The sequence below is a fragment of the Hemicordylus capensis genome, chromosome 1 (genome assembly GCF_027244095.1).
Source record: "Hemicordylus capensis ecotype Gifberg chromosome 1, rHemCap1.1.pri, whole genome shotgun sequence".
Classification (NCBI taxonomy): Eukaryota; Metazoa; Chordata; class Lepidosauria; order Squamata; family Cordylidae; genus Hemicordylus; species Hemicordylus capensis.
Window position 1 is genome coordinate 303,772,817 of NC_069657.1, and position 14,391 is coordinate 303,787,207.

At 45.4% G+C, this 14,391-nt stretch overlaps 1 protein-coding gene across 3 annotated transcripts in view; it reads right to left on the bottom strand.

The window, feature by feature from the left end:
- Positions 1–14,391, bottom strand: part of LMBRD1 (LMBR1 domain containing 1) — a 100,946-nt gene that overhangs the window by 39,731 nt on the left and 46,824 nt on the right. For all 3 annotated transcript variants that reach the window (XM_053286735.1, XM_053286734.1, XM_053286736.1), the window contains exon 8: positions 7,565–7,690. In XM_053286735.1, the coding sequence (XP_053142710.1) occupies positions 7,565–7,690 (126 nt within the window). The remainder of the gene's footprint in view (positions 1–7,564; positions 7,691–14,391) is intronic.

Genomic DNA, 14,391 nt, shown 5'->3' on the forward strand with positions numbered 1-14,391 from the left:
GAGGTTGAGCTATCTAAAAAAAGTGGATGGATAGGGGAAAAATACAGGTTGCTTACCTGTAACTTAAGATCTGGAAGTGATCTGTTGTAGTCATAAGGAATGGATGTATTCATAAGGAATGGGTTCTGCGCCTGCGCAGTGACCTCGTGGGCTGATTGATTAGCTCCTCGTGATGCCCCCTCCCACCTGCACGTGCTGTACTGAACTCCTAAAAGAGGCGGTTGAGGCGTCCATTTTCCAGTTTCTCGTAGACCGCCCAAGGTGATGATCCACAAGTTGAACTGTTATTTACTCTCCGCAGCCTTCTTTAGTTGGTACTGCAGCAGGGATGGTTGGGAGGGGCTTGTGACTACAACGGATCACTTCCAGATCTTAAGTTACAGGTAAGCAACCTGTATATCTGGATCGTGATCCGCTGTGGTCATAAGGAATGGGTGATTAGCTAGCTTTTCCTCCTGGAGGTGGGTGCAGTAATCCATGCTCATGCTAACATCCTTTTAAGTACATTCCTTCCAAAATCTGCCTCTTTAGCCATTCGCAAATCTAGTGCATAATGCCTGATGAACGGTAGCTGTGAATACCATGTGGCCGCCATGCAGATATCGGACATCCTGATGCCAGACAAGTGAGCTGCGGAGGTCCCGTATGCCCTAGTTGAATGAGCACGTACAGTCTTTGGTGGGGCAACACTTTGACACCTATACGCCAAGCAAATAGTTTCCACCAACCAATGAGCTAGGTGCTGGCGTGAAATTGGGCGACCTTTACTTTTCCCTTTGAATCCAATAAAGAGTCTCTTAGTCTTTCTGTAACTCTGTATCCTTTGCAAATAAAACAAGAGGGCTCTTTGTACATCCAAGGAATGAAGTGCCAACTCTAAAGGTGTCTCAGCATTTTGAAAGAAGGTAGGTAAAACGACTTCTTGGTTAATGTGAAAGTCTGACACAATCTTTGTGCAGAAGCCTGGGTCTAATCTCATGACCACTTTATGAGGATAAAATTGAGTGTATGGTTCATCTACCCGGAGGGCCGTCAACTCACTCAATCGCTTCGCGGACGTGATTGCTACCAAAAAGGCGGTCTTTAACATAAGTAACCTGGGGGGTGTAGTTGCCAAAGGTTCGAACGGCCTTCCGTTAATGCAGACAATATTGAAGATAAACTTCACTGTTCCATTGGCCACCATATAGGTGGATATAAATTATTCAATCCCTTCATGAAGCGTTTGCATTCCGGGTGAGAGAACACAGTCGCCCCATCCCAACCTTTGTGTTTAGCAGAAATGGCGGCCAAATGTATCTTGATGAACATATTAGCCAAGCCTCTAAGCTTCAAGGAAGTCAGATAACGCAATACGTCTCGAGGAGTGGCATGTAAGGGCTTCAACCCCCCATCCTTCATATCAGTTTTGAAACGTTTCCACTTGCTAGTGTAATTCTTTCACGTGGACTGTCTTCTACTGTTAAGTAGGATGTCCCTCACAAACCTATCCTCCAGGCTGTCAACTTCAAGGTGTGAACCTTTCCGTGCTCTCTTTGCAGCAGATCTGGAACTTGAGAGAATCTGTGATAGGTCCCTTGAGATAACTGCAGAAGTGGCACAAACCACGGCTGGTGCAGCCACCACGGTGTTAGCAGAATGCAGTTTGCCCTGTCCCAAATAATCTGCACTAACACCTGTCCTATTATCGGCGGGAATAGATAAAGAAATCCCACACTCCATGTGTGTTGGAACGCATCCCCCAGGGATCCCTCTCCAATGCCTGCACGCGAGCAATAGCTTGCACACTTCTTGTTGGCATGTGTTGCAAATAAGTCCATTATGGGGATTCCCCAAGTTTCAAAAATCCTTTGTAGGTACGATGACTTTATCTCCCACTCGTGCCTCTGGTTGTAATCCACAACCCTGCTGAGAGTGTCGGCCAAGTGGTTGTCTACACCTCTTATGTGGAGTGCAGTCGGGTAGATGTCCTGACGAACACACCAATTCCATATTCTCTGAGCAAGGAGGCATAATGATATGGAGACCGTCCCTCCTTGTCGATTGATATAGGCAATTGCCGTTGTGTTGTCCAACGCTATTTGGACCACTGACCCTTGCAACTGAGGTTGAAATGCCCTCAACGCCAGGAACACCGCCATCAATTCCAGGTAGTTGATATGTTGCCAGAGTTGGGGATATGTCCACATTTCTTGGACACAATGTCCGCTGCAATGTGCACCCCAACCTGTTAATGACGCATCCGTTGTTATCCAGCGATTCAGAGTCAAGGGTTCGAACCGCACCCCCTGTGTCAGATTGTCAGGCTCCATCCACCAACTCAAATCCCCCAAACCACTTGTGGGATTTCCAAACGCATGCTTTGGCTGTCCACATTGGGACTGAAGTTGCGCAGATACCCGTGTTGTAATGTGCGCATGTGTAACCGAGTGTACAGAACCGTGGTGGCACAAGATGCCATCAGGCCCAACAGTTTCTGAATCTGTACCGCTGGTTGTTCTGGGTGTTTCACAAATCTCTGAATAAGCAAATGTATCTGCTGAATGCGGTCTTGTGGCAAATAAGCCCTTCTGTTCTCGAAGTCCAACACTGCACCTATGAAATCTACCCACTTCTCGGGAATGAGGTTTGATTTTTTCCAATTGACATTGATCCCCAAATCTCCGAGCAGGTGGAGCATGTCTTGTATCTGTCCGACTAGCAGATCCCTGTTGTGGCTTACCAGGAGCCAGTCGTCCAAGTATGGATAGACCATCATCCCTTCAGGTAGGCCACAACCACTGCCATCAATTTGGTAAATACCCTTGGTGCTGTTGAGAGTCCGAAAGGTAGAACTTGATACTGATCCACCATGAACACATTGGGACTGGAGATACTTGTGGTGGTTCTCTTGGATGCCTACATGAAAATACATATCCTTCAGATCTAAGGTCGCTGCCCATGCACCTTGTGCTAAAAATGGAAAAATACCCTGTAGCGTCATCATTCTGGTTCGTATATAATCGTTGAGACCCTGTAGGTCCATTATCGCCCTGATTCTGCCATCCTTTTTCGGAATCTGGAAGTAGTGGGGATAATAGCCTGATAGCCTGTCCGGCCACTGCACCTGAACAATTGCCTCCTTCTCCAACAGCACCTTCACCTCTTCCTGTAGGATTTCTGTGGCTGTGGTGTATGTCAACCCGGAGAATGGCGGTTTGGTCTTGAACTCCAGCGCATAGCGCGTTTGAACAATCCTCAGTACCCACCGATCTGAAGTTATATTGTGCCATGCTTGGGCATGGCTTGCCAGTTTGATGGAGTTCCTGGCAACTACAGAACCGATGGTCTGGGTCCTGGTATAACTGGCTTCCGTGGGTGTTAAGGAGCCCATGCTGTGTCTGAAGGACAGGTGGTGCAGTAGACGGACAGTCCCATCAAAAGTTCTGTTGTGGGTTGCTTTTAAGCCTTTAGTCCACTAGTATGGCCTATATTGCCTCTCTTCTATCTTGGTACTTGAAGGGTCTTTGGCGAGCAAAGGAGCGGCCCTTTGATGAATTTCCCATCTGGCCAGAAGATGCCATAAAGGTTCATGCCATGAATTTTGATTTTTTCAATGATTCCATAGTAGAATCTGTATCGTCGTGAAATAGGCCTTTCCCATCAAATGCCAAACTCTCAACTCTCTCCCGCATGTCTTGCTGCAGTGATGTGGAATGAAACCAGGCATGGCGGCGCATGCTCACTGCTGTCACCATCGTGCGCAACTCCGTTTCCACGAGATGCCTAAAGGTGCTCAACTGCTGTCTAGTTACCGTCATGGTTCTTTCATAGATCTCATTAAACTTCCATTGGAATTCTTCTGGAGCCATGGAAGTAGAATCTTGCAGCAAGGAGTCCCATAGTAGGTGACTGTAATGTGCCATGCAGACAGCATATTTGGCTATCCGAATCACCAGGCTAGCTGTGGAATATATTTTCCTTCCCATCACATCAATTTTACGTCCCTCCTTATCTCCTGGAGTTGTATGGCAGTGACCTCCTCGGGAGGTTGACGCGCAGTCCACAATAATGGAATTGGGAGCTGGATGACGCAACAGGTATATTCTCTTCTTCGCATATCCTGTGTAAGTTCTCTAAACGTTTCAACGTAGGTACTGTCACGTGCAATGATTCCCATGCTGTTTTTGCTGCTTTAGTAATTGCTGGATCATGGTGAGGGCCACTGGGTGGGATGACCTTAACTTGCCCATCATGTTGTATACTGGGTCCACAACTTCATTACCAGGGGATTTCAATTCCATCTCCAAGGCCTCTGCAATGTCTCGTATAAGGGTATGATACAACTTCAACTCCTCTGTAGGAGAAGTAGAAAGTCTAGGTGGCACATTCAATGGTGGATCGGACCTCCTGCTGAGGTCGTCAGAATCAGAATCCGCAGAAGATATCCCCTCCATGTTGCAGTCCCCTGGGGAAGACGGGGCTTCCGAGGGTGGAGGGATCGATTTCCTCTTCCTCTTGCCCCCTGATTTCTCTGGAGACTGTAAATGCAGTGGTGCTACCAAAGGTTGGGGTGGTGCTGCCAGTTGGGATGGTGTAGCCTGGGGTGGTGCTGCTAGTAGGGGTGTTGCTGCCAGTGGTTGACTAGAAGGCTGTTCCAATATCTCCATTGGTTCCAAGACCTGCACTGGTTGTGGAAGATAACTGCCCTGTCACTGTGTCTGATCAGGTATCTGCATAGCTTTGCATCTCAAGTATTCAGCATAATCATCAGGTAGTGTGTTGCGAAAACCACAGTATGCTCTGGTTGCCTCTGTGGTAAGCACAATTCTTGTATTGGATTCGACACTGATGGACATACCAATGTCTATGTTGAGAGATGTGTCGATGCCGAGGGCATTCCCGATGTCGAAGGATGTGATACGTGCTGCATCGCTGCTGAAGCTGACATCAAGGGAATTGTCGTAGGCAACAGCGTCGACGTCATAGGTAACGGCGTTGAAGGAACCATCGATGTCGGAGAACACAGGAATACATGCAGTGGAGAGCAAGAAGGTGTTTTTGGTGGAAGCTGCGGCTCATTCTCATCCTTGTCAAAATCCAGTCTGGTACTCAAGAAACCATGGAAAGTAGTTCCCGGAGGTGTACTTGATGCCGAGTCCATCAGGTCTCTAAGGTCAGTATACTGATCTCCGTCCTGTGCCAACAGCCCCGGTGTTCTCGGTGTTGAAGGAGACTGGTTTGGGGTCCGTGCTGGAGACAGCAAGTGAATTAGCCTTTCCGACGCCAATGGAGCGACTTGTTTCACTTCCAGTGTCGACATAGATGTTGAGGTTTGTTTCGATGTTGAGGTCTGTATCGCATGTAAAGAAGTGGACTCATCCGAGTCGCCCTCAAAAGTCTGCGCCATTGTCGGGGAAGGGGTGTGATGTTTCTTCACCTCAGAATTCCCAGATGTCATTTTTTCACGGCGCCCACATTCTTTAAGCTTTTGATGTTTCTTGGAAACATCCTTAGGCTTTTTGAAATCGCCATCTCCCGGCTTCACCGTGTCCATCAACATGGTTTAGACTGCTGATGGACAGTTCCGCGGATCACAGATTGTGCCTCTTTGGAAATCCTCAACGTTGAGGGGCACGATGTTGACTTCGCTGTCAACATCGACGTTGAGGCATCAGGGCGTGGAGTTGGAGGGCGTAGCGCTTCATTGTACAGTGCCACCCAAAGCCTGATAGCCCTGTTTTTTTTCTTGTTTGTTTGGAGAAAGAGCAACAAACTTTACACATTGAAGAGTTGTGCTCTTCTCCCAGGCACATTAGACAAGCTTCGTGATGATCTGTTGAGGGAAGTTTTGCGCGGCATTTTACACACTGCTTAAATGTCTTTTTAACTTCCATAGTCTGAAACAATGATCTCTCGTCAATATGAGTCCATTACTCAAAACCAGTCCGTTAGCCTTTCTGAGGGTCCATTGCCAGATAAACTATCTTTTGTTCAGAACTTGCCTGATAATAAAAAACTGTCCGCTTGCCAATCCAAGTCAAGTCCGTAAAATATCCGTCAATACAAAGTCAAGTCCATAAGCCAAATCAGAGTCAGAAATACGTTTTATCAAATTCCGAGGAGCTTCAGCAAGGAGGTTTGAACGCTAAGGCAGTCAAAGAGAAACTGGAAACTGGACGCCCCAACCGCCTCTTTTAGGAGTTCAGCACAGCACATGCAGGCGGGAGGGGGCATCACGAGGAGCTAATCAATCAGCCCGTGAGGTCACTGCGCAGGCGCAGAACCCATTCCTTTTGACCACAACCATTCCTTATGACTACAACGGATCACGATCCAGATCATAAGGTTGGTAAGCCAGAGAACTAAACAAACTTAGGCCCAATTCAGACACAATGCCAAATTGTGGTTAAACGTATCTAAGGCCAGCATTTGTTGCCATGGCCCCCTTTGGACATAATGCCAAACCGGAGGCAAACGCGCCTCCGGTTCAGCCTGTGTCATCCAAATGATTGGAACTGCAGTTCCCAGAACCAACCGTTGTTCCAATATTTATTTACTGCCCTTCCAAAAATGGCTCAGGGCGGTTTATATTGGCTCCAAACCTAGGAATGAATTCCCAGTTTGTACTGAGTTCCACTCATCCAACTGAGGTTCCATTCCTTCCTCTGTTACGTTCATCCCCAAGGAGATTTGTTACCATGGGATACCATGAGATAAGGGAGGAAGCTCCATCCATTGGCTGGTTTGTGCTATCTTTCCACGGTTAGAGGAAGTCAGCACAGCCAGTCCCACCCCCTTTGCCGGCTCCCAGACTTGAGAATGAGTGTGGGATTTCTTCCCAACCGAGGTTCCATTAGTGACATCAAGCCTTGATTTGGACTCCGTTTCAAGTTGGTTAGTTTGCTGAAACCATGCATCCATTGGCTGCCTAGCAACTCATCACCTCACCCCTCCTTTCACTGCCTGGCTACAAGCATGCCACATCCCACGAGTTTCCTCATTTAATTGCACAGAAGCAGAAATGGGCATAAGAGCACATAAGAGTTGGTTGAAAGTGGTGTGGTGTGGGAGAATGGATCCCACCACCCTTACCAGAATGAAGGCATGTGAAGCTCTCTTTATATTTATCTGGGTTTTATTTTTAAATCACTTTCTGGGGGTTGGGCAGGCTTCAGACCCTGTTTCCAGCTTCATGGGGGGGGGGAGATCAGTTTTAGCCTTGAAGTGGAGCCATGTGATAATTGCAAGGAAAGTGTTAATTTGTCTTTGCCATGCTGAAGACGGCCGCCGGATGCTAAGATATGAGTGCATCCAAGCACGATGTGCACAGCCCCACTCACATCGTAGCCAATGGTTGCTGGGTGAGTGATGCACTGATGCCGTGCTCACAGTCTGGCAATGCAAGCAGTGCAGCGAATGCTGGGATTGAGCCTGGGAGGACAAGGAAGAGGCAAAAAAACTGCAATTACTGGATGTGCTGTGGCACGATTAATAGCTACAGCTCTTAATTGCAGGTACACCTACCCACGGTTTGCCATTATGTCTGAACTGGGCCAGTGAGTAATATTTTACAAAAACAAACCTTTGATTTAATCCTTTGTATATTTTGTTCAACCTCTTCAATATCTTCAGTATTTTCCAAGCGTTCATAACTAGCGTTTCTCGTTCCTTTTATTAGATTCAGAGGCAATGCAGACATGCCATAAGCCTAGGGGAAAGGTAACAATACATTAATTGAACCTATCAGTTTGATCCAAAGCCACCACCTAGAGTCAAAACATTCATCAGTACCTTGAATCCAAACCAAGCATTTGTTTTAGCAATCTTCTGTTCAGTCATATGAAGCTTACTGGATGGCTTTAGGTCACACTTTTGTTCTCTCTGCACACATGGTGGCCCTATGTAACTGTGAAACTGAGCCACCCACAATAGATGTTTCTGCATTTTCATGGGACCACCAAAGTATGCAGAATATTAATGCTAATGCTTTGTAAAAATGCACTACAAGGACAGACAAAAACTCTCCCCACAAGAACTGTGCATAAACAAAGCCCTCTTACAGGAACAGAACATCAGAAACAATTAAAAGCCCTGATGGCAATGAAAGCAGGGAGGAGATGAGAAGAGCTGGGAGATGGTCTAAAAGACATTTGGGATTTGGGAGATGGTCTAAAAGACAACCAACTGTAAGCAACTAACTGGTAGACAGAATTGTTTTAATTTGATTAGCTGCCATTTCTTCTTGCTTAAAAAAACCTTTTTGTAAAATAATGTCATGGATTTTATTTTAACAGAAAGGTAGGGTATAAACAATGCATTTCCAGTTACATAAATGAAAGAGTTTCTCTCTCATACACACACACCCTGACCAGATTAAGAGGACACTGAAACAGGTACACGATGAAACAGGATGCAAGTTTTTTTTTTTTAAACTACACTGGATTATTAGAATAGAGGTGCAGTGTACCCTTCTCGGTTTGCTGGCTCCCAAGAAACTGAGACCTTCCTTTCATGAAGGAAGCACACACATCTAGTGAGTATTCAAGGAGCGAAGAAAACCCATTTGGGGAAAGGGTAACACACCAAATCTTGGCAATGTTGTTTTTGTCTCTTCACGATATGATTTTTGCTGCCACTGATCAATCCAGCATAGTCCATTTCCTCCCCCAGCCCCCTTCCTGCATCAACATTTCTGCCAAGGTCGGGGGAGAGAATAAATGTATCAGTCAAGCCATTATCTTCACCTTCAGACAGAAATGCCTTCTCTGCAATGGACAGATGTGGTTTCTCCCAGCTAAGGAAAGCACTGAATATTATTTTGTTCCTAGGACTTAGTTTCTTTGGCAGTTCACTTTTAATTTTTATTGTGGGTGGAATATATGCTGTATGCCCACATAAATATATACTATACCAGCAACTGAATAATATGAATTTCTACACCATCAAGACAATTACTAAGGCATTTCTTCCATCAATCCTTGACACAATTCACAAGCCTGAAGACTAATGTATTGGTTTGGGTTCAAGGTATTTAAGAGAACGCCTTCTTCTTCATAAACCCTACTGCCTATTAAGATCATCTGGGGAGGTCCGGTTATGGTTGCCACTAGCTCGGTTGGTGGTGACCTGAAACCAGGCCTTTTCTAGGGTTGCCCCAGGACTTTGGAACACACGTCCCAACTAAATTAGAGCCTCCCCTTCTATCGAGGTTTTTAAGGACCTGAAAACATACCTGTTCAGTCAGGCTTTTTTTTAGTTTATAGATTTAAAGTTTTTAATCTGTATTTTGAACTGTTTTGTGTTAATGTTTTAATTGTTGTGTTATTAGATTGTGAACTGCCCAGGTGTATGGAGCAATATTAAAGTGTGTTAAATACATAACAAAGAAAGAGTTTAAGGTCACCATCCAAATAACTTCTTTTGAACCATCCAAGGTTAAACTGAAAAAAACTCTGCTTGTTTTCTTTGAACAGCATTCCATACAAACAGTTTTTGAAATGCAAGTTTCCAGTGGGACTGTGTGCACATTCTGGAGCACATACTGTATTCACATGGGGCAATGGTCAATAGTAGTGTGCACGGACCAGTTCGGAGACCATTCTACTGGCCTCTGAACCGGTCCGGACAAGGGGTGGTTTTGGTTCGGGAGGGTTAGGGTGGGGGGTTCCATTAAGGGAGGGGGGGCTTTACTCACCCCTCCCGCGCTTTGCTGCTTTGGCGCCATAATTCGTTTAAAAAATGCGCCACAGAATCGCTCTCTGCCCGCTCGCCGCTCCGGGGCTCCTTCTTGTCTTCAAAATCGGGCGGCAGGATACTTCCCTGCCGCCCCCGAAGCCCCCTCAAGCCATTTTAGCTCTTTAAATCTTGCCCCGGACCGAGTCCTATAGCGCTCGGGCGGGCGGCGGGGAGACGTCCGTCCGCCCGCCCCCTTCCCTGCCTTCTGCGAAATGCAGGGAGCCTTCTGCGTGCGTGTGCGCAGAAGCAGGGAGCCTTCTGCGCACGCGCGTGCAGAAGGCTCCCTGCACTTCGCAAAAGGCAGGGAAGGGGGCGGGTGGGCGGACGGACGTCTCCCCGCCGCCCGCCCGAGCGCTATAGGACTCGGTCCGGGGCGAGATTTAAAGAGCTAAAATGGCTTGAAGGGGCTTCGGGGGCGGCAGGGAAGTATCCTGCCGCCCGATTTTGAAGACAAGAAGGAGCCCCGGAGCGGCGAGCGGACGGAGAGTGATTCTGCGGCACATTTTTAAACGAATTATGGCGCCAAAGCAGCAAAGCGCGGGAGGGGTGAGTAAAGCCCCCCCCGCCATTAATGGACCCCCCCACCCCAGTGCCGAACTGCAGGTCCGCGGTCCGGCGCACACCCCTAATGGTCAACCCTGTTGAGTCTCATCTATGTGAACTGTCCATACTCAAGAACTATGCAATGCAGAGAAATTAGCAATCGTAGACAAGCTGGCTTTCAGGGATGCTTGAATCCCATTATTAATTTTCTCATCAAGGATCTCCAGTGTTGCTGGGTCTCTCCCCACTGTTCAGCCAAGGTTACTTACTCCCCAAAGCAGCTTACAATAAATCAATTACCAAGGTGCAGATGTGCTGAAGTCTATTCCCTCTCCTAACACATGCAACAGTTAAGGTTCCAGGTTTTTCCTTCCAAGGTGCAAGAAAGAGCTTCAGGTAGACTTTGGGGCTGGTTGAAGGAAAAGATGACACCCTACAGAAGCAGCTCAACTTTATCTAACCTGTTCCTCACAGATGCCCATCTTCAACCTCGAAAACCTCACATTTAAAGTGCAAGAAATAACATTTGGTCTGTTGGCAGCCACCACTTATTGATTCAAGGTGCCAAATTTTAATGTTTACACTTTGTTTTCTTGTAAATATGCTTAAGCACCAATAGCTACAAACAGTGCTATTTTCCAAATGTGTGGTAGTCATTGAAAGCAATACTTGTTAATTAAACCTATAACTTCAAATGCAATTACTTAGCTATAACTGTTGCATTTTAAATGGATGCAGATCATTTGTTAATTTTGAGAATACATAACATGCAATTTTAGACTTTTGAAAAAGCAGTACTGAGCCTAATACAAAAGGCTTTTAAGATGCAATACATTTGTTGACTACTCCTGCCCTCTAGTGAAATTAACATAATACACAGAAGGGTAAAGTGTTGAATAAAATCCATATTAAGTTGCCATCAGTGTGAGTTGTGTCAGTTTAAATGTGTTGACAGTTTCTATTTAGAAACAATCTTGGATATTTTCCTCTAGTTAGCCATTTAGAAAAGGAATCTCTTTCCCATTGCTTGGCCTGGGTGGGGCTTTACCCCTTAATTTTTCCATTTCCCCGCCCCCAGGTCTTCAATATTTTTTAATCTCTGCCATATTTCTTTGTGAAGGACTTAGAGCCCACACATCCCAATAGTTGTCCAATTTATCTACCACATGACGTTTCCTAAATCTTCCTGTCTTATTTTGAAATGCATTAATCAGAATGATAAACATATTGCCATTTAGAACGTCGCTGTATTCATACAGATATTGATGGTTGGCCATTGAATCTTAACCAAGGAGATTTTCTTAATATGTATTAAATCAGATTCCTTAAGCAAAGGAACTGAAACAAATCTATTTGCACATAACTGCTAGCACAATATCACTAGAAATACTACATACTGGACAAAAACATATTGCTTAACCATGTAAAGTATCCTGCTAATATCTCCTTTACATTATCTCACTTCTCTCTCAGCCTAACCTACCTCACAGGGTTACTTTGAGAACAAACATAACCTTCATGCTCTGGGCTCCTCAAAGGAAAAGCGGGATATAAATGCAATAAATTAATAAAAGGCCACTTAGGCAGAAAAACAATGAACTAGAAAGAATGGGTAGAAAACCTACCTAGCATTTAAATACAGATCTAGAGCAAGGCTGCTCAACTTTGGCCCTCCTGCAGATGTTGGACTACAACCCCCACAATCCCTGGCTATTGCCCACTCTGGTTGGGGATTATGGGAGTTGTAGCCCAAAAACAGCTGGGAGGCCTAAGTTGTGCAGGCCTGATCTAGAGAGTCTCTATTAAAAATACAATTGTCAAGGAGGCTGGAGACCAAGGAATCTGGTTTAAGCAGCAGGTGTACTTCACAGAAGTTTTGCAGACAGTATTATTCTTCACTTAGAAGACAGGAGATTCACTTAACAGTAAAATCATCATGTTGATGCCTGTCTATTTCATTTTAGCAACCCTCCAAGGAGAAGTATCTGTTCAGAGCAACCCTGTTAGGAATGAGGGTATTTCCCCAGAACTATACAAGAGGCACCTGTACTCCCAGAGTTTTGTTTGCTACAAGGACAATTATACAATTGCATATTTCTTCCAAAATGTTTCAACATCTCTGGACTACCAGTAGGTCTTTCCTCTAATTGAATAATTCTGTACTTTGCCAGTTATTTTAAACACACAGTTGGGGTTTGTAGAATACTTTTAATGCAAGATACTGGACATTTCTTTATGGACCAAGCAATGTAGATTAGCAAGAGTCACTAAAATTGCAACAGATATCCTTAAATGCAATCCAACAATTTTTTGTCTGCATCAGAACATATAATATATACTGACATCTGCATATAGAGCAGGATGGATTGATTTAAATCTATCAGAGAAAAACTCAATTTAAATCAAGTTTCTCACAGATACTTCACATTTCTAAACAGGGCAAATCTGATTACTAAAATATGTTAATTTACAGCACAGTAGAGCATTTACAACATCTAGAAGGATATACTTCATGTCATATTTAGATAACTTGACTTTTATTAACTCAAGAAATATATACCGTATTTTTCAGACCATAAGACGCACCGGACCATAAGACGCACCCAGTCTTATGGTCCGAATGCTGTCCCCCGCCGCCACCCCCCACCTGATTAGGGGCCAAATCGGCCCAAGCTAACTGCCGCCATGGCCGCCCCCGCTGCCGCCCGTCCGCCCGGATTAGGGGCCGAATCGGCCCAAGCTACGGTAACTGCCGCCGCTGCCCGCCCTCCCAGCTGCCCAGTCCTAACCTTCTAAGCCCGATCAGGGACCCATACCGGTAACTGGAGAAGGAGAGAGGAGCTCGCAAGCAGAGCTCCTCTCTCTCTCCAAAGCCTCGGCCCGAACTGGCGCTTTGGCCGCAAAGGACGTCTTTGCGGCCAAAGCGCCAGTTCGGGCCGAGGCTTTGGAGAGAGAGGAGCTCTGCTTGCGAGCTCCTCTCTCCTTCTCCAGTTACCGGTATGGGTCCCTGATCGGGTTTAGAAGGTTAGGACTGGGCAGCTGGGAGGGCGGGCAGGGGCGGCCGCGGCGGCAGTTACCGTAGCTTGGGCCGATTCGGCCCCTAATCCAGGTGGGGTGGTGGCGGGGGACAGCATTCGGACCATAAGATGCACCCTCATTTCCCCCCCACTTTTGAGGGGGGGGGAAGTGCGTCTTATGGTCCGAAAAATACGGTAATACCTGGTTTATGCTTTACCTGTGTCAAATGCCTCGCATCTCTTTGCTGAATTTGACACATTTTACTTTTTACCCAGAGAAGGCATTTCTTCAAAATATTCCCAAATAGGTTGACTCTTATGCTCAGAAGCTAGGACAGTTTTTTGGTAGCCAGATGTGAGGCAATATAGGAAACTCTGTACTGAATAACGCCTTCCCTCCCCCACTACAATTTTTCTACTCCGCTTCCTCTCTTATATTGGGTTTCTTTCTTGCTAATACAAGACAGAGAATTCCTCGGCTTTGGCCTAGCTGTGACACAACACAACCACCCTACTATCCAGTCTGTGACTTTGCACATGTGACTTTAGTCTGCTTTGAAACAGAAAGCAAAAGCCCAGAAATTTCCAAACACAAGAGCTGGTGGTTTCTGGGCAGACTAGAGACATTTTCATGAGCTGAAACTGAAATGAATATCCAAGTTTGATCAAACGGTAACTCAATGTGTGCGAGAGGGAGTGCCATTTTTTAGGTAACTATTTTAGATAACAGTAAGTGCTGGTGTAGCATGTTTGTGATGCAATTTAAATTTTAACACAAGAACTGGAAATTTAGTCTATTTACATTATTTTAAAAATCCAATTTTAAAATCAAGATTATTATTATTTTTGAAAGCCACTGATTTTTATCCACCTTGATACAGAGAGAGAAGAGTATCAATAACTTAAGTTTAGTGGAAATTATGCAGCCAGTTATTCTAATCCTTGAAGGACATACTAAAACAAAACAAAAAAAGATCACTCATTTGACTGCCATACTGAGCACTATACTATTTTACCTTGACTTCAGATAGCTACATTGAGCAATGACAGCTTTTCTATTAATACCCAAGGCTATATAAAATCGTTTAAATGCAGGATATATTAATGAAACTTG